Below are 26027 nucleotides of genomic sequence, written 5' to 3'. Positions count from 1 at the left end.
ACAGCCTTGTAAGGAACTCATTGGCTCCATGGTATGTAAGAGTTAACACAACTCTTCAGTCACAGGGCAAGAGAGCAGTGAGGGCCTACGTGGCTCCACAGTTGACTGTCCCACGCATTCGGCAGACATGCCCTGAGGATGTTCTGTAAGGTTCTGTACGAGGCACCTTCAAAGGACTTAGCGACACAGTGGGACAGATTGGAGATTGACAAATAACAGATAAGAGGCTGTATTCAGTCAGCCCTACCTATCACCATGAAATTTGACGAAAGAGAAATCATGAAAGGAGTAGTAAAAAATAATAAGATCTTTCAGGAAGGATTGTTTTGTGGCTGTTTTGTAGGGCTTTAGACACAATGAGCTCTGAGAACACATACCCTTGGTCAGATCTTCCTAGCTGGGTAGGCTACCTTCCTCTCTCCAGAGTGATGGCTCCAAACCCATCCTTAAAGGTCCCTTTCTCTCCCTCTGGTGTTATTAGAAGAGCTCCCGGAAGAAAAAAGCAGAAGGCTGCGCTACCATGACGAGGCTGACCAGAGCGCCCTGCAGAGGATGACCCGACTGCGGGTGACCTGGTCCATGCAGGAGGACAGGCTGCTCATTTTCTGCCGAATTGCCAGCAATGTCCTCAACACGAAGGTATTCATTCAGCCCACCAGGCTCCTTTCCCTTTCTAGTCTCCAGCCAATCAATATGCTTGTCCCCCTCACAGGAGCCATCTTTCCCGTCTTGGACCCTTGCAGGGCAGCTCATGGCCCCCATGTCCACTCATCGCATCTCCTTCTGCTTGGCCACCAGAAGAGACAGTTCCCAGAATCTGACAAATTAATAACGTTTTTTGCACATTTCTTTTCAGCCTTCAGCGAAATACGTAAATTTTTTTTGCCTAGAGCTGCAGACAAAATAGCTCAGAGCCGTTCTCTCCCTGTCTCTCTTTACCAGAAATCTAACACTTCCCTGCTCCTCTCTTCCCACCCTCATCTGCCTGAAAACCTCCTATTTATCTTTCAGTAACTGCTTATCTCAGAACAGACTTCATGGACCCTGCCAGGTGAAAGTAATTACTCTCTTCTCTCTCTGTCCCTTGGATGCATACTTCTCATGTTGTTTCTGGAACCTCTTGGCCCACTAGAGTGACTGCTCCTCACGTCAAAGAAACTTGTCTTAAACTTATTTTGGTAGCTGCAGCCCCTAACATGGTGCCTACTACACAGTAAGCACTTGGTTCATATTTATTGAATCTAAATGGAATGGTGGCAGTGGCCTCAGCCTGGCTTACCAGGTTTCCCACAGTTCACCCCCACCCCCATGCCATCTGCACCACAGTTCCCCACACTCACCACATCCTCCCTGCCTGCGTCCCTGAATCCCAGGCAGGTGGAGAGGGCCTTGCCAGCTCTTGCTCTGTGACTATCAACTTCCTCTTTCCTCCAATACCACAGCCTCCGAGAAGGTTCTGCAGCCCAAGGCAGAGTTTGCCTCCCTGTCTTGTTCCCCAAAGACAGCAGTTGAGGTGGGCAAGTGTCCCACCAGGAAATGGAGCTCTAGCATCATCCAGTCCAGAGTCCCTTCCAGACAGTCACGTGGCCAGCCAGAGTAGGTGAGGCAGCTTCCTAAAGAACGGAGTTTGTGTGGGCTGGTTGCAACCATGCCAGCCAAGAGAAACCCAGTCAGGTGTCCTGTGTCCAAGATGCTCTCCCGATTGCAGGCTCGGTAGATCTTTTTTCTTGATTATTTTCTCCATATTCTCTCACCTGTCAGCCATCCCCGCCTAAATTGCAATCCAATCCCTTCTCTAAGGAAAAACCTGAAACATGATGTGCTGCTGTGTCCTCCTGAATCTGCCAGGGGACTTTCATGGTGGTCCTGGTAGGAGGGGTGTGCCTCTGCTCCGTCCTCAAGGAAGCAGGAGTGGTCTTTGTCACCTGGACCTTCCACTCCCTGCTTGCACTTAAACCAGATTCTTGGGTCATCTCATTCTTGTGGTTATGAGAAAATAACCTTGTCATCCATTCCCTTCCTCATCTCAGCTCTGCCTTCCTACGTATCGTTGGCTGAGATGTTCTGCTAATTTAGTACGTTCTACTTCTACTAACATAACGTACAATCACAATATATACACTGTTTCTAAGCATTTGTAACTATATAATTAAGCCTTTAAAACCCTCTAACAAAACAGATTGTATACACTTATAACCTCCCCCAAGGAGCCCTGGTAGCGCAATGGTTAAAAGCCCAGCTGCTAACCAAAAGGTTGGCAGTTTGAAATCGCTAGCTGCTCTGTGGGACAAAAATGTGGCCCTCAGCTTGCATCAAGATTACAGCCTTGGAAACCCTAAGGGGCAGTTTTACTCTGTCCTGTAGAATTGCTATGAGTTGGAATTGACTCAACGGCAATGGTTTTTCTTTTATTAATATATTACCCTTCCAGTCAGTACTACCCAATGCCCTCTGTGCACTCTGGCTGGTACTTACCAGAAAGACATTGTTCCCACCAGACATTGAGGACTTGTCTTATTATTCTCTCCCCTGCGCCTCACTCAGTTGGTGTCTAGTAAATGTGACTGAGCAAACATTTGCTCAAAAACATGAGGTGATAGTTTTGAGTATTCTCTGAGGAAAGAGACCTCATTGAACATATTTTTTCCCCGCTCCTTTATATTCATGACCACTAACGTGAGCCCGGAATCCTGATTTTCTGTCTTGGTTCTGTGTTTGATCCAGGTGAAGGGCCCGTTTGTCCCCTGGCAGGTCGTGCGGGACATTCTGCATGCTTCCCTTGAGGAGTCTTTGGATAAAACCTCTCACTCGGTTGGACGAAGAGCTCGCTACTTAGTGAAAAACCCACAAGCCTATCTGAACTATAAGTAAGCCATCTCTGAAATTTCGTAACTCTAGGACAAGGTTATTCCAGTGCTTCCAGTTCATTCTTCACTCTTCTTTCATCCCATTTGCTTAAGATTCTTGTGTAAGATCCAGATCTAGCACACCAAGTTGTCCAGCAGCCCTTTTTGATTGCTGGAGTTTAGTGGTCCTTGATCTTTGGAGGGCCTCGAGTTTATAGGTAAGATGGTCCTTGATCTTTGGAGGGCCAGGTGTGATTCTAGGTACTCTGACGTGTGTGTTGGGATTTGGACTTTAGTAAAGCTTTATGAAATAGCTGCTATTAATCTGTTTTTACAGATGAAGGAAGGGATCTCTTAGCCTCAGCACTGTTGACATTTGGGGCTGGATCATTCCTTTCTGTGGTGGTGGTCCTGTGCATTGTAGGATGTTTAGTAGCATCCCTGGCCTCTTACCTACTAGATATCAGTAGTATCCTTCCGCCCCATGACAACCAAAAGTGTCTCCAGATGTCCCCTAGGGGACAAAGTCACCCTCGTTGAGAACACTGACTTAGACATACGAAGAGGCCTGCAAGAAGCCATTTTCCCCGTGCATGGAATCTTAGACTGTTTTAGCTGAAAGGACCCTGATCACTTGGTCCAAATGCCTCTGTTTTCAGAAGGGGAAGCAGGCCCAGAGAGAGGATGCAAGTTGACCTGGGTGGCAGTGAAGTGAGAGCTGGAACTTGGCCTTCCTGACCCCTGCCTGGCACTCTTCCCTTCTCCCGGCAGTAGTGTGGGGAAGTGCAACAGGAGTGGGCTCCAGAGTCAGGAAGCTCAGTTAGGTCCTCCTGAGAGTTCTCCAGAGCCATGGGACCTGGGGACAGGGCATTGTCAGTCAGAGGCTGTTTCCTCACCTGTGAAACAGGACAGTAAAACTAATAATAACCACACCTGTCCTGACTGCTGCTAACCTTTGGTATTTGTGGGGCCTTGGGCGCCCTTGACTTCACCAAGCTTTAAAATGGAATGTCAGTCTCTACCTCACAAGCTCTTTATGGAGGTTAAAGTGCCTGGCTCATCGGAGCCCAGCAAATGCTGGTTGTCTTCTCTTTCGATTCATTTTGAGCAACTCAGGCTCTCCTTACATCATGGAGATCCAAAGATTTATGAAATGGATACATAGTGCCCTGGAGGAAATTAGAGCGCTTACTAACGATAAACACCAGTGTCTACGGAACGTTTTAAAGTTGACCATAGGCTTTGACACAGGTTGTCTCCTTTGGTCCTGCCCAGATCCCTGTGAGAGGCAGGTGAGAAGCACAGCCCAGTTTGCACACAGAGGGACGGAAGTGCAGAGAAGCTGAGGTGTAAAACAAGAACGCTAGCGGGCTTGGCTTGAGTCAGGTTTGGCTAACCCCAAATCCTGCATTTTTAAAAGCTGTAATTATCTAACAGATGTATAAAAACCATAGTTCATGTGTAACCAAGACCAGAAACGTTCAGACAGGAGCCTTCTGGTGGCTCTGTACATGAACAGCATTATGAACACCAGACCTCGTTTTTGTCTTCTCTTTCTGCAGGGTTTGCCTTGCCGAGGTCTACCAGGACAAAGCACTGGTTGGGGAGTTTATGAATCGAAAGTGTAACTATGACGACCCGAAGGTAAGCCCCGTGCAGCTGAAGGCAGCCTTTCCAAGTGCCAGACTGCCCCCCTGGGCCCACAGTGACTCTGCCAGCCTCACAGACAGGACGTTTTCCCTGCTCGTGTGGGAAATCTACTTGTCAGATCTTTGGCTTTGGACCATGTTTGATCTGGCTCCCAGCACCAGTGTTTAGAGATGATTAGAATTGACATGCCACTTTGAAGTGCTCCTGTGCCTTGGGCCTGTTTGTTAGGAAAATGGGGCAGCTCTTCAGAAACAACAAGTAGCTAGGCTTTCCTGGAAAGCTTGCACATAGGGTAAGAGCTTTCTTCTTGAGAGGACCTTTACTCAAATACACCCTCAAGACCCTGTCTAAGGGGGACTGGAATGAACTTGCAGGAGCTCATGGACTGAGGGTCACAGGGGTTCAGAAGGTAGCTATGAAGAAGGAAGTCGTCTTTCCAGATCCAGACTTCTCTGCTCTTGGCTCAGAGCCTACTGAACACCCGCTGCATGCATGCCGGGTGGGGTCACTGATGCACAGATTCAGCTATGCCCCCTCAGGAAGCCTGCAGGGAAGCAGGTCAGGCCAGAGAAGCAGATGGGCACTGCAGAACAGTGAACAAGTTCTCTGAGAAAACGCAGCACAGGCCAGCTAGTTCGGGAGGGAGCATCAGGAATGATCTGGATCTAAGTAACAGAAAACCCAGCCTCATGGGGCTTAAGGCTTCATTGTTCCCATGAGCCAAGCCGTCTGGCGGTAGGCAGTCCCAGGCTGGTGCAGCAGAACACCACTGCCACCAAGGACCCAGGTTGATCCTGTCATTTCACTGTCTATCCTTAGTGGACAGCTTGCCCACCTCGTGTAAGTCATCTCATGGTTGCAAGTTGACTACTGTCGCTCAGGTCGTCACAATAGAATCCCAGGGCAGGAAGACATGAATGAGGGGCTGCATTGGCCCCACGTGGCCCTTGTCTTAGGGAGGGGCAGTCTTTCCTAGAGGCGCCCTGGCCAACCTGGGTCACATGGCTGGGAAGCAGCAGCTAGTACAGGGGAACAAGGCCATGATGGGTCTGGGCCTGGCCTGACTCACCTATGAGGCTGGGTGTGTTGCCTCTCTAAACCAAATCCGGGTTGGCTCCATGAGTGAGAAAGAACAGAGGGGTGGGTAGCATGAAGTAGGCAGCCAGCAGTGTCTGCCAGAGGCTTTGAAAGGAGCTGACACTGAACTGAAACCCAAAAGGTGAGGGAGCCTGCTTCCCCAGGGCCCAGCACACACCAGCCTGATGCAGCACAGACTCAGGAGGGCAGCAGAACCTCAATGGCCAAGGATAGCATGGGCATTTGTCCTGCAGTACTGACCAGGGGGCTGGCTTGATCATTTTGCATATTGGAAAGCTCATTCTGGCCACCCCGAGAGGATGGACTAGAGGTAGTGAGGCCAGTGAGGAGGCTGTGTTGCGCTCTGGGTAAAGAATGAGGACGGCCTGGGCTTAGCTGGCCGCAGTGCGCAGTGGAGGAGGAGTCCAATGTGAGAGCAGGAAGAGACTGATGTGAGAGCCACCAGCTGGGTGTGGGGTGGAGGAGGAGACCGACGTGAGAGCCACCAGCTGAGTGTGGGGTGGAGGACAAGAAGGGGAGCTGAGTGAGTGGGAATGAGAGGGAGACACTGACTGGGAGGAGGGAGGAGGTGAGGACGTCCTGGGGGCTGTGCTCAGATCAGGGGCTCAGGAGAGAGACCTGGGGTGCAGCTGTGAGGCCCATCAGCGCATTAGTTGGCACCAAGTGCCCCAGTTCCTGAGCATGGGGTGAGCGTCTGTCGCCTCCTTTGACAGCGTGCCTGGTCAGGTCTGCTCTGTGGGCATCGGGCAGCCTTGGGGAGCCAGGAAAGGCAGAGGGGTGGCACTGCCAGGGCTTCTCACACACAGCTGCCACGTGAGTTTGGCACAGGTGCTCCTTGGTGCATCTTAGCAAGGCCTCTCTTCATGGAGAGAAAGGGCTTCACATTTCATTCTCTCACATCTGAAGGTTTGTGCCAACGAGTTTAAAGAATTTGTGGAGAAGCTTAAAGAGAAGTTCAGCTCATCCCTAAAGAATCCTAACCTTGAAATCCCAGACACTCTGCAGGAGCTGTTTGCCAGGTGAGATTCTTCTGGGGCGGTTCCGTGTGGTCCCTGCTGGGCGAGAGCAGAAATTCAGGTGGCCAGAGGTTCCTTGTCCAGCAGTCCCATGAGGCCTACGGAACCTGCCTGGTTGTGGTTGGCCTGATAGCTAAAGTCACGTCTCTCAAGTATCTGGAGCGCCTGAGCTCTAGCCTTCCACGGGCGACTTGAAACAGACAGGACCACTATTCCTAGCACCCAACCAGGCACTTCCATACATTTTTTCACAGAGCCCCAGGCTGCTGGTTTAATTCGGGCTTCACCAGGTGGTAGGTGTGCTTTTTCCTTGTGCTTACTTTACATGTGAGGAAACTCCAAGACATGCCAGGCCTAAGGAGAGATTTACAGCACATTTTCAGAGCTGACACCTTTAGCTATTTTGGGGGTTTGGGCTTTGTTTTTGCAGTAAACTCTTCCTCAGAATTCCCGAATGTTTTATATTCAGTCTTAAAGGTGTTTCAAATAGCTTGTTTACCTCTCTGTAATTGCAGCCACACTTATTTCCAGTGAAGCTATGAAACAACTTGTAGTCATAAAACCAGACAGTTTAAATAAAGATTTTTTTTAAAGGAGAGCTCACAAGTCTTTTAAAGGGAAGAAAAAGTTGCAATTTAACAATAAATTTGATCTTGAGTATTTTGGCAGGTGAGGCAAAAAAGAAAATGGTTCCATATTTTTCCTTGTGTGACTAAAAATAGCTCACAGGTTTTTCTGAAAAGATTGTTTTTCTGGGCACTAAATTTTAGGAAGAATTTACCATTACAAAGATAAAAACTCATCTTCGATTTTGGTTTTGTAGAAACCAAAGAAAAAAGTCTTAGAAATGGCCATTTAAAAAAAAAAAGTAAATTCTGTTATTTATTCTCATATTTATTTCCTTCGTGTAAACACGGTAAAACAGTATTACATGAAGCTCAAAAAATAGATGGGGAAATAGCCCATAATTCCAACACCCTAATAACAGCTACTCTCTTTTTGTGTCTGTTCTTCCAGACTTCTCCCTTGTGCTGGGTTTTCAATCATAATGAGCCCACAATTTTATACCCTGCTCTCTTAACCCTGAACACTCGGCTCCCTGCCAGTTAACATGTGGCTTCATAATTGTCAGCACGTGACCATTTCTCATGTCAACCCTCGTTTTTATGAAATACTTATTTGGCGGGCAGAGCATGGTATTTTCTCATTTTAGTTTGCATATGCAGTGTTTGATTCTTAGTGAGCTTAACATTTTTTTTCCTGTATTTTAGCCAATAACTGGCCATCTTGAGCACAAGCCTCAACCCCCATAGGTTCTGCTTTGTCCCATTGACACATTCTTCTCTTACTTCTTATGCAGATACCGAGTTCTGGCAATTGGAGATGAAAAAGATCAAATCGATAAAGAGGATGAACTTAACAGGCAAGTACTGATGTACAGAGTATCTTTTCCTCCCCTGCTTGTTGGGGTTACCTAAATGGCCATGGGAGAAATCTAGTCTGCCACTGTCCTTGGAAATAAACTTTATCGAAACATTTACTACCTGGTCCTTTACGGAAAAGGTTTGCCAGCCCATAGCCCAGCGTATCACTGGTCCAGCCTTAAGACGGGTTGGGGAAAAGGTTTGAACTCTTACCCCATGAGCCATCCAAGCAAAACTCTAGTTAAAAAGCTCAACTTACTCTTTTCTTTTTTCTCCATCTTGGAAAATCATATTAGTTCAGTTTGATTTTAGCTCTCATTTCAGTGACAAGCCTATTCTCATTGGAGAAAAACATATTTAAAACTGGAGGGAAAAATATAAGCATAGACTCCATTCGCTTCTTGTCATATAAACACATTTCTAGGTTGTGTCGCCTTTTACCCACTAGATTGAAACTTTTACCTGTAAAAATTGACCAGTTTGTAAGATCTAAAACGCATCATTTATTTTGTTTTACTTTTTTTGGATCCTTTTGATTTTCATGTCATTTTTGTGAGATTGATACCTTTTTTTCCCTTTTGAATGAGAATTGGTTCCCTCAAGATGGCAGCCTGTGGCCCCTGGCCTCATGTCGCCCTGCCGCCCTCTGTCTCTTTCAGCGTGGATGACATCCACGTTCTGGTGCTCCACAACCTCATCCAGAGCACGCTGGCCCTCTCGGACAGTCAGATGAAGTCCTGCCAGTCATTTCAGGTGGGTACCAGGCACCCAACGCCCGTCCCTGCAGTGCTGATGGCGCTTGGGACCCTGCAGAGGCCGGTGCCAGGTGAGGTTTTGGCTCATGAACTGCTCAGCAGTGGGGCCTCAGGGGGCCTGATCCCCCTGAGACTCAGGCTGTCTTCTTTCATCTTTAAAGTATGGGGGTGGAATCCAGTGGCCCCCAAAACCCCTCCAGTGCTGAGGTTTTGAGTCTGCTGTTTCAGACAGAAAATTAGGCAGAAGAAGAAATGAGGTGTGGCAGGAGAGCTGAGAGAGGAACTGAGCTGTGTCGCCTATCTTTCAAACTATAAATGTTGAGAGATTTTTACTGTGAGCGATCACTGAGTGGGGAAGCTGCTGTTCCGTGGGCAGTGAGTCTTACGTGTCTCCCGAGGACTTAGTATATCTCTAATGCCCTGTGGTATTACAGCTAACTGAAGATAAAAGAGAGAAAGCAAAGGCTCATGTCACCCCACAGTGAGCTGGGGAAATCGGTGGTATTGTTACACCTTTACAAGTATGGAAACTTGCAGTTCAGAGGAGTTGAAAAGATACAGCAGGAGCACACAGCTCATTTGTCAAACTGAGGCCTGTTTGGCTCTGAATCCCAAACAGAGGTGCTGAGAGAGTCCCACTTCCTGAGCAGCTGCTGCCCAGGAGGTTGTTCTCCCTTGTTTTTAAGATCACAAACATGTATTCTAAGTAGAACCTATGTACTTTTATGTTTACTCTTAAACCCTAAAAACCCTCCGGCTTACCTTATCAGATCAGCCCCAATTGGAACATGATGGGAAAAAAATGAAGAAAACACAGGGATGATATTTCTAACCTCACTGGTGGAGTTAGACTGGTGGGGGTCTCAAACTTTTGAGCACCTGAGAGTCAGTTGGAGAGCTTTTTAGCACGTGACCCCCAAGCCCCCACCCTAGCCAGTCCATCAGGAGTTAGAGGGCATGGAACCCTAACCCATGCATGCCACCTGTCACCAGGATGCTGAGGCAGCTGGTCCATGAACCACCCTTTGAGAAGCACTGGTGTGGCCCTAGCTTGGGTGTTGCTAATATTTCCCAGGTGTGTGCTTGTTACTTTGGCTGTGAGAGGGATGGAGGAAGGTTGGGGAAGACAGATTTATTTAAGGGCAGTAAGTGGGCCTTCAGGTTTGAATGCAGGGCTTCAGAGCACCACCCTCGTCATCTTACCTCAGTGCCCAGGCCTCTGCAAACCAAAGGCTGAGTGCTAATTTGATTTCTCTTGTTTTAGTTCACCACCATGAGTTGTTTTTTGCCTCCTTTGAGTTTACCTTGTGCCTCCTGCACCATCTGGGATCTTCAAATCAGGGAGGTGACAGTGATCACTTGTTGATACACTTGTTGCCATTCAGCACTTGACCCCAGTGGTTTTGTTTTCTTGTCCCTGTTTTATGCCCAGTGAAGTGTATGCATGGCAGCATTGGGGCTGGTCTCAGTGCAGTGTGTCCCCATCCTCACACACAGGTGTGTGCAGTGATGAGAGTGAAGAAGCCCCGTCTGAGCACATGCAGAGAGTAAGAAGGAGGGCACAGACAGGCAGCCCACACACCAAGTCTGGCCCCTGCATTGGTTTTGTTAGGCCCGTGCTTGTTAAACACCACCAACAAAAAAATTGTTTTTAATTGGGTACCAGCACTGCACATAAAAATCCAAATTTCTGACTTGTCTTGAAAAAGAAGAAACCAGAAGATATAGCAACCCTGGGCCTCATGACTACATGGCGAAACCAGCCTTTGCCCATTTGGTTGCATGCTGGTTTCCACGTTTCCTTCGATCAAGTTCCATGTTTATGTTACCTGCCTGGCCCCTGCACATGTTTGTGTTGAGGCCCTGGAGAAGAGGTTGGATTTTGAGTCTGCTTTCTGCTCTGGGCCATGATGCTATGTCTTTAGAGCTGGTTGGGGCTGGCTGGCCAGTGAGTGCTCCTTCTATCCACTCGCCTGGTGGCCGTGGAGTAGACCTTTCAGCCTTCCTGCTCAGCAGGGAGTTAGAGCTGGATGGGACCTCAGGGATCACTCCTCTCAAGTGAGAAAACCCAGACACAGAGAAGGAGAAACCCCTGTCAGAGCCAGATCATGGCACCAGCCAGGGCCCTGTGCTCCAGGCAGGGCCTTGTCCTCTGTATCGTGCTGTGGCTTTTCCTTCTTCAGGTTCCATTTCCAGCTGGAAACCTGGGATTTAATGTGTGGTGACAAAGGGAAGCCATTCCCCCCCGCCCCCCCCCCCCCCCCCCCCCCGCCGCACGCACACAGTCCCTAGGGCCATGGGAAGTGCAGGAGAAAGGGCAGCTGAGACCACCAGCCTGCTCCTCCTCCTCCAGTAGGAAGCAAGTCTCTGTAGTAACTCCTCAATCTGCCCATGAGGCTGGAAGGCCCATTAGCAATGATGTCAGAGGCCCATACAGCATCCTACTGGGCCCCCCTGCAGCCCCAGGTTTCCAGTTCCCGTGTCTGTGACATCTCAGCCTCTTGGAAATCTGACTGGGTGGACCAGGCTCCCCACCTACTTATCCATGCTTTCAGTTCTCCTATCCATGGCAGCCTTTGTTAGGGCAGTGCAGCCATTCTGAAATCATACCTCAGATGGAGGAGAAGAACAAAAGTCACAAAAGACTCTTCACAAGAAGCCAGATCCCAGCATCCACACCAGTCCTCTGGTCTTTCCCTCTGCCCCATGCAGCATGCTTCCCCGTAAGGCCTGGTAGTCTGCACACCCAGGACTAGAGAAATCCAGGTTGTATGCAGGCCTCAGTCTGACAAGAGCCAGTGAGTGTCCAGCTCTGGAGTACACCCCCGTCCTGCCCCAGAACCCTGACTGGCCACTGCTCAGGCCCCTGCCTCCTTTGTCCATCTGCCTTAAGGAAAGTGCAGGTCACTGGACTCAAGGCAGGAGGCCTTGTTCTCTTTCCAGCCCAGCCTGGTGACACGGCCTCGGAGGATCACTCACAGTCATATGCCTCAATCTGCTCTGTCATCCAGAGGTTCTGGTGTAGTGGTGTCAGAGGACCTGCCAAGCCTACAGTTCTCAGAGCGTGACAGTTTCTCCTTGGCCAGCACTTCAGAGGGGAAAGTCTAGTAGGAACTCTCAGGGGCTCGTGGATGCAAGACAGTCTTTAGCTGCTGGTTGGTTAAACTAACCCTTTTCAGAAAATTGGGGTACCAGGGACGCTGCTGGTCCTGTAGTCCTTTCAGCGTTTCTTCCTCTGGGAGGACCTAAGTCTGTGAGACCCAACAGGCTGAACCATGAGGTCATGATGGCAGGGCCAGCAGGGGGAGCCCTGTTTATGCAGGGAGCACCTGCCCCGTGTGGGCAGCAGCAAGAGAGTCAAGTCCGTACTGTCACGGGACTTCCTTTCTGCTCGCAAAGAGAGGCAGTGAATAAACAAGTGTGACCATGTCAGAGGTCCATGTTACGCAGCCAGGCTGATACAATACACGTGCCTGCAGAGGAGCCGGAGGGAACGCGTTTGAGCTGAGAGCTTACTGTTGAGAAGGAGTCCAGCGTGCAGAGATTTGGGGAGGTGCTTTCCAAGAAATGGGAGCGGCAAGTGCAGAGTTTCTGAGGGGGGAATAACTTGGCATTTTCGAGAAATGTAAGAAGGCCCGTAGAGGCTGGATGGAGTGTGGAGAGCAAGAGTGAAGGCCAGAGTCGTGGGCAAGGTCCAGCTCACATGGTCTTTGTTGATTATAGTCAGGACCGCTGCAAGTGCAGAGGGAAGCCATTAGTGTTTCTGGGGAAAAAAAGCAAACTCATTGCTGCCAAGTCACTTCTGACTCATAGCGACCCTCTAGGACAGAGTAGAACTCCTCCATACAGTTTCCAAGGAATGCCCAGTGGATTGGAACTGCCGACCTTTTGGTTAGCAAACTTGGCTCTTAACCATTACGCCACCAGGGCTTGCTCCAGTAGAGAAGTAATGTGTGGTCTGATTACTTGTAAAAGGAGTACTATGGCTGCTGTGGAGAACGGAGGGGGCCAAGTGACAAGTGTAGAAGCAGGGAGACCAGCAAACTGGAGGCTACTGGCGTGGTCCTCATAAACAAACAGCTGTACCTTGTGTTCCTCCACACATCCGGGCTCACCCACAACCTCACTGTGTTGCAGACTTTCCGCATATACCGGGAATACAAGGACCAGATTCTCGTCAAGGCCTTCGTGGAGTGCCAGAAAAGGAGCCTGGTCAACCGGCGCCGGGTCAATCACACGCTGGGCCCAAAGAAAAACCGGGCTCTGCCCTTCGTGCCCATGTCCTACCAGCTGTCCCAGACCTACTACAGGTGAGGCCCTCGGACCCGTGCAGCCTGGGCTGGGCAGGCGGTGATCCAGGTCAGGGGTGAGCCCTGCCCTCTGCAGAGTGGCACACAGGGGGACAATAGCAGGAACCATTCTGCATCAGAGAAGGTGGGGACCCATGCTTCTGCGGCCATGTGCAGGCGTGGCTTCTGTGAGAACGCATTTTCTCAACCACACCCATCCCTCGTTCACGTGGGAATAAGGCTGGCAACGTTTTGTGTTAGGGCATTTACCTTTGCAGGGCATTTCTTTCCCTTTGTCCTGTCAAATTGGGTGACATCAGTTTTTAATTTAAAAATTGGTTCAATAAAGTGCATCGTCCTTGTAGAGGATCAATCCGTGGTCCCCACAGCTCAGATGCACCACGGTTTCCCGTCCTGCAGACTCACATGCTTCCTTTTAAGCCATCACATGTTTTCCAGGCGGTTTGCAGCCCATTAGTCCCCAAGTGGTGGGGCAAGGTGCTGAGTTGCATTCCCAGAACCACCTTCCTGGGCTCCCCTGAAAAGAGTGCTTCTCACAGCCTGGCTTCACGCCACAGTGGGGGCTGCTCTTCTCGCTTGCACATTTGGCACCTTGCCTCACTGGCTTAGACTACACGCAGAGAAGGTCTGTTAAAGTATTCCCAAGGAGTTCCTCCTTGCCCTGAGCAGCTTCCCCTTCTCCATGCTGGTCTCCTGGCTCACTCTCGGATCTGTGGAGGCTGCATCCAGAAACTTAAAGTTAGCAAAATAAGGATTTCGTTTGTATGTTTCTTTTATCCTATCTCTTTGCCTGTGACTTCAGACACTTCTTCCTTTCCTAAATCCTCATCCCTAAGGCCCTCAGTCTCCTTTGCCTTCCCAGAAAGCAGCCTGGTACAGTCAGAGCCGTGAACGTGAAAGCTGGTGTGGGTCTAGGTCCAGTAAGGCTGCTTGACCTTAAGCAGCTTCCCTGCGCGCACATCCTCACTGGAATCGTGAGCATGCTTAGCAGAGCTAGAACCTCTCGGTCCCTTCTCTGACCTACAGGTCCCTCCTGTCCCTGTTGTTCCACATTCATGAGAGTTATCCTCTTGGACGGAGGTGGACTCAGGGCTTGGTTTGTTTAAAGATGGTTACCACAAAAGTACTTTTATCTTGCCCAATTCAGCACGGGCTGGGCCTCAGGAATGCAAGATAAAAAGACATGGCCCTTGCTTAAGGTGCTGCGATGAGTGGGATAGAAAGACACAGCCAGTTTGGTAGAGGTGCAGCTTCTTCATTTGTCACGGGTGGTGGAGAAATGGTGTGTCTGGTTTTTACAGTAATAATTTGAAGTGCTTATAGCCCAGCCAGGTGAAGACTTCCAGCTCTCTGTGCTCAGTCAGGCCCTTCCGTGCTTGTTGTCCGTTACAGGATTTTCACCTGGCGATTTCCGAGCACCGTCTGTACAGAATCATTCCAGTTCTTCAGCAAAATCTTGGCTGCTGGCAAGTCAGACCAGCCTGATCATTTTACCTTCAAAGACCAGGATAGTAACGACTCCACCAATGACCTGGTGGCATTTTCTTTGGATGGTCCTGGGGGACATTGTGTGGCCGCCTTGTCCCTGTTCTCTCTGGGCCTTGTTTCCGTGGACGTCAGAATCCCAGAGCAGATCGTGGTAGTGGACAGTTCGATGGTGGAGAACGATGTCATTAAGAGGTAAGAGTCCAGAGTCAGCAGCAGCTCTGATGCTTGGCGCCACACACACTGCCCAGAGCCACGGTTTCGGGTTGAGTGTGCTCACAGAGTTTTGGGCATCATCGTTTCCTCTCAGCACTGTGGCGTTGGCGATGTTACACATTCAGTCATCTGGTCTTTATTCTTCCCACAAGCACTTGCTGGGCTTTTCTGCTTTGTGTTTGGCCCTGTGCTAGGCATTGGCCATGCATAGGCAAGCAAGGCGTAGGCGGTGCCTTCACAGGGCTCGCAGACTTGTAAACTAGGAATTACAATGTGCAGGTGGGCTTGGTGGTCCCTCCAAATGCTATGAGAAGCAAGGGTGAGGTGGCTTGGGCCTGCCGAAGTGAAGGACATGGTACAGTGTGGCAGGGAGGGGTAAGCAGAGAAGGTGGCTTGAGGGAATAATAGCTGAACTAGGACTTAATGGAAACAGGCATTTTTTTGGACAGATGCATAGGATGGGTTTTCCAGGCAGAAGGAACAGCTCTTACAAAGACACAGGGATGATATGGGTCAGTGAGGTGTGCATGGGAAGATGGAGTGAAGAGATGAAACTGGAGCAGCAGCCCATGCTAGACCTTCTAGGGGCAAAAAGCACAGCCAGACCCCAGTGGAGGGTCCGTAGCTAGTGCTGGCGATTGGCAAGGCTAAATTACAGAGGACCCCCCTCTCAGAGGGAGCTAGTGTCACCACAAGAGGCAGCTGGAGGTCAGCTGGGGGCTGAGTCCCATCAGCTGGGTCTCACTTTTCTTCTAGCCTGGGGAAGGACGGGAGCTTGGAAGATGATGACGATGAAGAGGAAGACTTGGATGAAGGCACAGGGGGCAAGCGCAGGAGCATTGAGGTGAAAGCCCCCCAGGCCTCCCACACCAACTACCTGCTGATGAGGGGCTACTATGCCCCCGGCATTGTCAGCACCCGCAACCTCAACCCCAACGACAACATCGTTGTGAACTCCTGCCAGGTGAAGTTCCGGCTCCGCCACACCCCTGGGCCCACCCACCTTGGGCCCACCGGTGAGTGCTTTCCCTTCTTGGGCTTGGGGACGGGGCCAACTGACCGGCCACAAAGGCGCTTAGGATGCTCACCTCCAGGCTCTCAGGCCAATGAGGAGGTCACAGTGATGGCACTAAGACAAAACAAACCAGGAAAAACACCTCACCACCTTGGCAGCTAGCCCCAGGAGTGCATACCCTCTGAGACCCCTTTCCTGGTGACCACCCACTCAGGGGCCACAGGGCTGTGCTCACGCCCCCACTTTAGAGTGGACCACATCCTCCTTAAGTCAAGAGAGGCTTGTATGAAAAGCCATCCCAGCCCCCTCTCCCCTGGCCACTCCCCAGAGGTAACCTTTTCACTGTTTCTCTTTTAGTTTTTCTGGTGGTTACCTCCATAACTCTAAATTACATGTGCTCATGAAAGGTTTAAGCATTATCTGTTGACCTGTTGCAGTGAAAGATGAGTATTTGCCTCACATTTCTTATCTCCTTCCTCCTTTACTTCTAATATTTATACTTTGAAAAAAAAAAATTCTTCTATTGCCTACCTTTGAAACATTCAATGACTTAGTTAAACCTCTGTTTCCCAAGCCCTTACTTTTAAGCATTCTTTTGCCCCACTGCATAAAGCGAGGCTATTCCAGCCCCTTCCCTTCCCTGTACCTCCCTTCCTCCTCCTTCCCATCCCCGTCCTAGCTTTGTCTGACTTACCTTTATTTTTACATTGTTGAGGTTGATGGTGTTGGCTCTCAGTTCTATAACCATGATGAAGTATTTGTGCTGCCTGGAGTTTGGACAGGGCAAATCCAACCTATCGATGATTGTCTTAGCTGAGGCATCTCTTGTAGGAAACAACAGAAACCAGCCCTGGCTATCTTAAGCAAAAGTGGGGGTTTTTTGGAAGGGTCCAGCTGTCTCACAGAGTCTAAGGAGAAGTGGACACGTGAGCGCAGGCGGGAACCAGACAGCCAGAGCTAAGGACCACTGTTTTTCAGAACTCTGGTTTCCCATACTTGGACACAGTAACCAGCCTCTTGAGCAAGAGAATCGTTTTGACCAGGATAAATCCAATCCAGTCAGCTGCAATCAAGGTCCTGGGGTCACATATCAGAAATCTGACTGCCGAGGGCCCAACCATGTCCACCCAAGTGACCCTCGTGGCTGTTTGGGGAGCAGTGAGTGGGCACTGGAGCGTGTCCTGCCTCGGTATTCCTTGTGCCTTGGTCTGGGGAGTGGTCTTCTGTCAGAGATTTTTCTGACCTTCCTCCTCATCTTTGCAGCCACTTCTCTGGAAGAGCTGGCAGTGGGAACTTCCTGCCTCCCGGACACTTTTACCAGAGTGATAAACACCCAGGAGAAGAGCTTGGAAGAGTTTGTCCACCAGGTGGCGCTGTCTGGGTACAAACCAGGAGATGTGGTTGCCGCCTTGGAGATCCAGAGGGCCATTGCAGCCACAGGTTATTTTGGGGTTGACAGGATGGCCCTGAGCAGACAGTTCTCTGCCTTTGAGAAGACAGACAGTGAGCGTACAAGGACGTTCACCGACTATGTCCAGGTGAGTGAGTGCTAAGCAGCCCAATGTGCTGAAGCAGAGATTCTGACCTGCCGACCAGATGTGCACCATAGACAGGCCTGGTTTAGGCCATAGAGTGTATTTCTTCAAAAACATTAAATCGGTTGTCAGTATTTAGAAATCAGGAGATACCACCTAAAATCCACCTTCTCCTGAAAGTTGGAAGATCCAGCCATACTGGGCCTCTTCCTGAAGCACAATTGGCTGGAGCCAAGTAATGGCTGCCCCTCCTCCAGATGGTCATGTACTCCTCAGCTCACCCGTGTCCCCACTGCTCCCTGAGCTCTGATACCTGGCCCGTCTGACTCACCCACTTTAGTTGCGCAGTCCCACTTGAGTCAATGACTGTTGAACCTGAATAATACACCAACAGATGGGCCTTTTAAGTCAAGTCCCCTTGGGGCCCAGCAAGCTGCACCAGGAAAATTTCCCCTTTAAGAGGGAGGGTGTTCTCGCCTCAGTTAATAAGAAACTCCTTTCCTTGGCCTAACACTCACCTTTTTTACCTAATAGAGCAAATCATTACTAATGATAAGCAAATCCAGTTAGCACCCTTGTATCGTGTGCTGGCACTACAAAAGCTTGGCAGTAAGTTGGAGAGGTAGCTGCACTGACGTGGTGGACTAGTCATGTTCTTACCCTGTGCTGACTGTCTGCTGAACTATGGTGGCCTGTGGTTTAGGAAAGTTTGGTGGTTTGCTGACTTCTAGATTTTCTGTTGGTTGTGGAACATTCTAGACCAGGGATACCCAGGTTTAAGAGGTCAGTTTGTACAACAGAGCTGGAACTTGCCCACTAATATTTTTCTCAGAAACTTCAGAGGTAATCATGGTAGAACCAAAACATAGAGACTCAAGTGCCTACTGACTTGAAGCAGTTGATGGAATTGAAGGCCCATGAACTCCACGGGCTGCAGAGCAGCCATTCAAAGTGTCAGATGTGAAGACTGTAGAAACAAAGGAACGTCTCGGTGAGGTAATGCCAAGTGACCACAGAATCGCATTTACCCTAAAGCTACAACTGGGAAAATAAATATGCAGATGTGGAAGTGGTAGGAAGGAGTCCCTGAGCATTGTGGGTAGTCAGTAGGCAGTAGGATGCAGGGTCACTTGGTGGTGGTGGTGTTGAGACGTTTGCCATGCAGCCATCGTGTGGGAGGAGGAGCCGGCTCAGGCATTGCAGATCCCAGAGGCAGCTGGGATACCCACAGGGAGATGGGCCTCCTCCAGGAAGCCCTCACCTCTTATTTTCCCAGATTCAGAATGGAAGCCAATGTTTGTCATTATCAAATGAGTGCAGGAAATAAGAGAGGGGTAATGACTACCGTTCTCATAGTGTGTTATTATTCATTGGACTCAGGTGCCTACACAGCCCTTGGAGGTGTGCTGATGCTCAAGGAGAGACAGTGGTGTTCCCAAGGCCACAGTGGCAGAGCCCAGGTGCCAGCCCTCCCCTATCTATGGGCTCAAGAGCCCATTGATTATGGAAGAAAGATGGCAGTAATCTCTGCCTGCCTCCCAGAGTTGGTGGCTCTCCTAGATATGAACAAGGGTATGAGAAGCAGGTGTGGCATAAATCTGAAAGGAGTTGTCATCCCCAGGGAATGAGAATGCTTTTTGAGGACGATCTTGATAGAGCTTGGGGTGTTGAGTTCTGTGGGAGGATGTTGGCCATGCGGAAGGAGATTGTGGTAAATCCCCATTAGCTTTGAGGCCGTGGCTATGTTCCCAAGAAGTTCGCATGTCTGACGCTGAGGCATAGAGAGGGAAAGAGACTTCCCAGGTCACCTGGCCGACCCAGGACCAGATGCCATGTCTCACGCTTCAAACACTGTGTGTGTCCTAGTTGAACTGAGCTTGCCACTTGCTCAAGACACAGCCATCAGACAGGGAAGGCTACTTCAGCTGTCCCCTGTCAGGCAAACCCAGATAGTCCCAGTGTGTGTCTCCCGCTTTTCCTAGGACCTCCTGGAGCAGCACCAGGTCCTGGAAGTTGGTGGCAACACTGCTCGCCTGGTGACCATAGCTTCTGCTGAGCCCTGGCTCCTGCACTCTGTGCGTCAAAAAGGCAAAGAGGAGAATGCTGAGTCTCAAAGAGAAGACCCCCAGGCCAGACCCCTGGAAGGGCCTCTCAGTGAGAGCAGCCCCTTTGAAAGGCAGACCCCACTTCCTCAGGGACCCTGGAGCACCAAGAGGCGTGCCAGCTGGGCCAGCAGCGACTCGGCCAGCCCAAGCAGCTCTGAGAGCATCCAGCCGCCCCCCGCAAAGAGGCCTGCGCTCCAGGACGTGTGTTCCACCCCCAGCCTCGGGCTGAGAGCAGAAGCGATGCCAGAAATCTGGGCCCCTGCTCTGCCTGCAGCCTGTGAAGACACAGGGGCCAGGGAACCTCCCCCAGAAGCATCCAGGGCGGGGCAGGGGGACCAAGAGGGTGTCATGGAACCCAGCTCACCAGATCAAGAACAGCTGAGCTGTCAGGCCCAGCTTCCAGAAGGCTGTGAAGACCCCCGAGGTACCAAACCTTGTCTCCCACCCCGCCCATTCTCTGTCCTCAGACCTGAATGGCCCACACCTTTCACCCAGATTGGGAACCCTCCACTGGGTGCAAAAGGGGAGACTTTGATTTCAGCTTTTCGTAGACTAAGGCTTGAGGGAGGAAGATGTTGCCTCCGGATGTCTCCACTAGAGGGCAGAAGGCTTCAGAAACTCATAGCTGATCTTGGAATGACAAGTAGCTAGAGGCGCTCTGGCAAACAGTGTCCGCCTACGCGGTCTGCTGTGTGAAGGCAGTAGCGGATTTGTGAGGGTTGGCAGACATGTACATACTGAAACTTGCCTTCTGCCTCTGCTGCTGGGTACCTCTTTTTATCAACAGTGGCCTTTTTGTGTGGTTTCTAAAGGAGCTTTTGTCTTTTGGGAGGTGTTTTGCCTAAGGGTTTTCCAAACACAGCGTTTGTGGCCAGGGCTTCTAGATGGGAATCAAGGGGCTCGTTTGCTTCCCCTAGTGGGGGTTCCACAGCCCTGGGGACAAGCACACACACCTGCACGCTTCTGTCGGTTCCGGCTGTTTGGAGTGTGCTGGCTTTCACCTCCAAGGCCCAGCTTCCTCCTTGGAAGCTTTGTGAAGAAAGGGACTGTTGTCCTTGTTCTCACTGCATTATCTCCAGAGCGCAGCAGTGAAGGAGGAGGAGACGGGCTCCCCCGTGTTTGCGTTCCTCACAGCCTTTTCCTCTTCCATCAGGTTTGGCCGAGAGCTCCGTGGCCGGCAGCCTCTCCCAGGCAGCGCAGGGAAGGTGAGTATGGGACTCTGTCTCAGGCCCTGCAGAGCATGGGAATGTTTGTCCTCAGAGCTGCAGACAGGGACCCTGGTTCTAGTTAGGAGCACGAAGATCTTGCCCAGGGGCGCAGTATTGGACAATTTGTCCAGTATAGCAGTTCTCAGCAGGAGACAGAAATGGGCGGGGCTCTTTTTGGCTGTCACACTCACTGGGGGTGAGGGTGGGGGTTTGGGTGGGCCAGAGGCGCTCCTTGTTGGTAATGGACTTTCAGTGCCCCAGACAGTGTCGAGCAGCAAGCCAGTCCACCAGGGTGCCCATAGCGCCTGCTGAGAACATGGGCAAATGCTGTCCCGTGCTGCTCTCGCTGGGCCTCCTCACGCCCATGGTTACCTCATCTCTGTTACAGGCAAGAAAAGGGCCCAAAGAGATATAGCACTTGCCCCAGGCCACAGCCCGTGTGGCCAGATTAACCAAGAGCTCCTAACTCCCAGCCTAGGGCAGTTTCACTTTCAGGGATTTCCGCCTTTGCCCCAGGGACTCCTGTGCCCGCTCAGCCCCTCAGAATTAAAAGGTTGCCCTGGGATGAGTATACTCCTATCAGGAGGGGCTGCAGTCTTCAGAGCCAGAAACGCTACCTTCAGGGCCTCCAACATTCAGGCTTCACAAAAGTCTTATGGGTGAGGGGATACCCCTCTACACAGTGCCCTTGGCTCCCCAGCCCCAAACAAGGCAGTCAGAGCCAAGCAGCTGCCAGTCCAGGGCTTTGTCACAGGCTTAGGCCTATGTGAGGGATCGGCCAGTGGTTTAGCAGCAGAAGCCTTTGCTCAAAGGCAAGTGTGCCTAGAACCCCTGTCCACCACACAGAAGTGGAGCTTCTGGACACAGACCTCTGAGCTTGGTTGGAGGTGGAGGCAGCCACTGATTCCGGGTCCCGGGTGGAACTGACGAATCCAGAAGTCAGAACTCTTTTTTCCCTCCCCTGCTGGTGTGGGGAGAAGCAGCAGTCATACTGGGTGGCTGGGGCCCCAGGCCCAGCGATGGGATATTGCTTCCTATGGCCGTGGTCACGGTGGATCTGAGCAGAGACAGATCATTGGTCCCTGTGGCATGCTCGTGGTGGGTCTGAGCAGGCCCATGTTGGGCCTGCCCTCAGCCGGGGCCAAGGCCCTGGGATTGGGACCGCTCTCTCCAGGTAGGAGAGAGGGAAGAGGTCCACGAGCAGAGAAGAAGGTAGACGGCTCCCAACAAGGGCTCCGGGCCTCTTGGTGTCTGCTTGTCCACCTTCACAGCCTAGGACCGCTTGTGAAGGAGCCTGTCCCCTTCCACCCCTGCCGAGCACTGACACCCCCTCCTCCCCTGCCGAGCACTGACACCCCCTCCTCCCCTGCCGAGCACTGACACCCCCTCCTACCCCTGGCGAACACCGACACCCGCTCCTCCCCTGCCGAGCACAGACACCCCCTCCTCCCCTGCCAAGCACTGACACCGTCTCTTGCCCCTGCAGGGACTGCGAGAGCATCTGCTTCATCGGCCGCCCGTGGCGCATTGTGGACGGCCACCTGAACATGCCGGTGTGCAAGGGCATGATGGAGGCCCTGCTCTACCACATCATGACCAAGCCCGGCATCCCTGAGAGCTGCCTGCTACAGCACTACCAGGGCGTCCTGCAGCCTGTCGCCGTGCTCGAGCTCCTCCAGGTGCGGCCCCAGGCACACGGGGTCCGGTGGGCACCCTGTCTCCTCCTGCCGCAGCTCCCTCCTCCTGGGCCTTGGGCTTCTGCGTCTCCAGGGATGGGGTTGTGGACATGTTAGGCAAGGTGCCAGGCACGGCAGCAAACAAGCGGCTCAGGCATCCCAGCTGAGAGCAAGCCCCCTCAGGGCTGCTGCTCGCAGGTTCTCCACCGCCTCCACTGCAACTCCCTCTCAGCCTCCACAGGGAGACCGGCCCAGTGTGCACGGTGGCAGCTCTGCCCACAGACCAGCCCATGCCCGTGTTCCATCCCCCTGCTTCGGCCTCTCTGGCCTTTAGTAGCAATGAGGGCCCCAGCCCTGCTTCTCCAGACTTCTCCTTCACCCTCAGGCCACCCCTCTCAGCATCCTTGATACTCAGTGCTGCTGCCCAGCCTAAAGTGCTGGTGTTCCGGGGGTCTTGTCTGCCCCCTTTGTCTCCACAGTAGGTCACAGGCTCACAAGCCCCCGGGGCCCAGCAGGTGAATGAGTGGCACAGCCTTCATGGGTCAAGGGGGAACCAGCAAGGGTGCCCACCCTCCCAAGACTGTATGTGTTCCGAAGGCCAGTCGCCACCCTGTGCTCACTCAGCCCCTGGTGACCAGCTGCTCCCGCTCCTCAAGAGCATTGGGCCTGAGTGTGGTGTGAAATTCCCTGAGTTTTAGAGCACATTCAGGCCAAACAAAACCCCACTGGAAGCCAGTTTGCGACCAGTGTTCTCTGCCTACTCTTCCAGAAATCCTATTTCCTATGGTGGCTCCAGCCACTGTACAAATGCCAGTCACCCCCACTCTAATCACTACTCCAGGTGTCATCTGCTACGGGAAGCAACTTCCTGGTACTGGGATATGTTGCATAAATGCTTAGAGAATAAACAAGCCAGGCTAAGGCATCTCTACCTTTTTTTGTGGCGTCTCAGGGTCTGGAATCCCTCGGCTGCATTAGAAAGCGCCTGCTGAAGAAGCCCTCGGCCGTCTCGCTCTTCTCGAAGCCCTCAATAGAAGAAGCAGAGACGCCCCCCGACCAGAACGAGAGCCCCACGGCATTCTACGAGCCCACACTAGACTGCACCCTTCGCCTGGGCCGAGTCTTCCCCCATGAGATCAACTGGAACAAGTGGGTCCACTTCTAAGCCACGTGTAGCCATCCCCTCCCCTACCAGCTGCCACCTGCCACACCCTTTCCCAGCTGCGATCTTCTCCTGGGTAGAGCACCTGAAGCCCCGGCAGCCGGTGAGGCCGCCTCCGTGCACCAGGACATGCTCTGGGGCTGAGCCCAGGGCCAGAGCCACCAAGCTGACAATGGTCCCCATTCTGTACATCTGGCGATAGGGGCCTCCCGCCTGCCTGCTCCCTGGAGCTCAACCTGGGCTGCCCTCAGGACCTGCATCATCTCCCAGGACTTGGTGCTTCTTGTCCCAGCCGGGCTGGGGTGTGGCAGGACAGCTGCGAGGCCACTGTGGTCCCCTCCCCACTCTCTTCCAACTCTGACTCCCTTAGTCCCCTGGCCGGCATTACAGGCACCTTCCCTGCTCTCATTGGAGCTGCCTGTGGAGGGGGGGCACTTGAGGGGCCCTTGAGTCTTGTCCCCCTGGGGGTCCCAAGATGTGGCTGCGTTTGGAAACAGCCACCTCCACAGACAGCACCCAAGCCTCCTGGGGTGGGGAGCGGGAGCCCTGGGCCTCTGGGGTTTGCCCGGTCTGCATGCGCTTCATGTCAGTTCTGGCCACCATGGCAGGCCGCTGTCAGGCTCCCCAGAAAACACGCGTACCGCCACCAGGACATGTTGCTGAGCCGGGAGCTGTGCACCCGCCACCAGGTTGCCACGGCAGCGAGTTAGACTCACCTTCGAGCAGGACCTCTTGAGGGCTGGAGTGAGCCCCCCAGAGGGGCAGGTGCGCTCTTACTACCTTGCAAGTACCCAGGGGCTGGCCCACCCTCCCCCCTCCCACCACCCTTCTCGGCACGTAGTCTAGAAATGAGGATGCCCTGTCAACTTGGGTTTTGTTTGTTTTGTTTAGTTCTTTCAGCCTCCTTCCTGATTTAAAAAAAAAAAGTCCCTGGCATGTATTTATTTTATTTTTTTTTTTTTAATTAAAATGAAGCAAAAAGTGTTTAGTTTTGTGTGTTTCCTAAGGAATCCTCAATCCCCTGGGGGTATTCCCTGCTTTCAGTGATGGAACAGTCCGGAAAGGTGTTCCCAGCAAACCCAACAAACCATCTGTCTGGGTGGCACCAGCCCTCAGGGTCCTGGGGGCATAGGCACCTTCCAAAGCGCTTCTACATTCTCAGCTGCTCCCATTCCCATCCTTTCACCAAGAAGCTCATGTGCGTGTGTGTTGGTGCGTGTGTGTGTGCACGCGCACGGGGGAAAGAGGGGAGTGTTGTGGGGGGCGCGGCAGTGTGTATCAGAGAGGCTCCGAGCGCTAATGCCGGCCCACAGTCACCTCTCAGCAAGGCCAACTCTAGTGGCGAGGTTGCAGAATTTGGCCTGTTAATATTCTCATTAGCCCACAACATTTTAAGTATTTTAGTTAGTTGCCAACATTTTAAAAATGTGGAGGTTTCACGTTTTTGAAAAATCCTCATTTCTATCGTCTCTTGAAAAATGGAAAGATCTGGCAACACTGGCTTACGTTCCTGTATGTGACAGTCAGAGGTGCCAAGTGGAGGCGGCAAATGGACGTGGCCTTCCCAGACACACAGCCCTACCCCCAGGCTCTGGGTCTCACTCCCGGTACCTCCTGGGGGACGTTTGATCTTGGGATGCTTGATCTGGCCCAACTTTCAACGCTGTTTCCATCTTCTCTCTACGAGGGACCAGGATCCTGGATGCTCCGGGCCAGACTTGTGGGTGAGGAGGGGTAAGGACAGGGTAAACCCCAGCACAGCCAAGACCTCGAACAAGTCTTAGCACCTTTTTTTTTTTGTTTTATGTTTGTTTTCACTCAAGCGTTCTATGGGATTTTTTGAGGAGATCAAGTAGAACAGGTATGATCTGCTTTATAAACAATACAAATGCCAATTATTTGGGAATGCATTGTGTCGTGGAAGGAAGATAGATTTGAGAATCCAGCAGCTGTGACTTAAAATACTAACTAGTCTTAACGTTAATGTCTCCGAACTCAGTTTTCTCACCTGAAAGATGAGGCTTGAACGTCTCCCTCATACAGGGTCAGACAAGCTGAAGATCACCAAGCACTGCCTGTGGCAGGACTCAGCACAGCGCATGTCGTTCCCAGCGCCTCCCAGAGGTGGTGTAACACGGGGACGAGGGTGCAGCCCTCAGGGCTTCTGTGAACAGCCCTTCTCTCCTCTCCCTCCACTCATCCCTGTACCACCCGTGTGCCCCTTCCACCCACCATCCATTCATCTGCCTCCTGTCTGTCCATCCATCTCAGGTAGCCCTCTGCCCTTCCAAGCTCTGAACAGAGATTTTCAGAAACCACAGAAGTTCACGGGAAGTTGTGAGCACAGATGTCTTCAGGGGCCTCGGGTTAAAGACTAGAGAGTGAGTGGTAGGGACTGTGGCAAACTAAAGAGTGAAGGAAATCAAATTTAAAAGAAAAAGATGTATATATTTAAGTATTGACGACCAAATAAACCACCACCTGTCAGTTTGTCGTACCATGGCTTGCTTGTTGCTATGAGAGTGG

The 26027-nt window shown here is 51.6% G+C and overlaps 1 protein-coding gene across 3 annotated transcripts in view; it reads left to right on the top strand.

Moving 5' to 3' along the window:
- Window positions 1-24470, top strand: part of GTF3C1 (general transcription factor IIIC subunit 1) — an 89341-nt gene extending 64871 nt beyond the window's left edge. For all 3 annotated transcript variants that reach the window (XM_049902797.1, XM_049902796.1, XM_049902798.1), the window contains 14 exons: window positions 482-639; window positions 2725-2867; window positions 4409-4490; window positions 6501-6613; window positions 7971-8033; window positions 8694-8787; window positions 12927-13099; window positions 14492-14779; window positions 15557-15816; window positions 17079-17353; window positions 19333-19879; window positions 20609-20660; window positions 22150-22342; window positions 23292-24470. In XM_049902797.1, the coding sequence (XP_049758754.1) occupies window positions 482-639; window positions 2725-2867; window positions 4409-4490; window positions 6501-6613; window positions 7971-8033; window positions 8694-8787; window positions 12927-13099; window positions 14492-14779; window positions 15557-15816; window positions 17079-17353; window positions 19333-19879; window positions 20609-20660; window positions 22150-22342; window positions 23292-23504 (2654 nt within the window). In that variant the 3' untranslated portion in view covers window positions 23505-24470. The remainder of the gene's footprint in view (window positions 1-481; window positions 640-2724; window positions 2868-4408; window positions 4491-6500; window positions 6614-7970; window positions 8034-8693; window positions 8788-12926; window positions 13100-14491; window positions 14780-15556; window positions 15817-17078; window positions 17354-19332; window positions 19880-20608; window positions 20661-22149; window positions 22343-23291) is intronic.
- Window positions 24471-26027: the final 1557 nt, after the last annotated feature.

The sequence above is a fragment of the Elephas maximus genome, chromosome 12 (genome assembly GCF_024166365.1).
Source record: "Elephas maximus indicus isolate mEleMax1 chromosome 12, mEleMax1 primary haplotype, whole genome shotgun sequence".
NCBI lineage: Eukaryota > Metazoa > Chordata > Mammalia > Proboscidea > Elephantidae > Elephas > Elephas maximus.
Note: the sequence above shows the minus strand (reverse complement) of the source record. Positions and strands in the feature narration are given on the sequence as shown.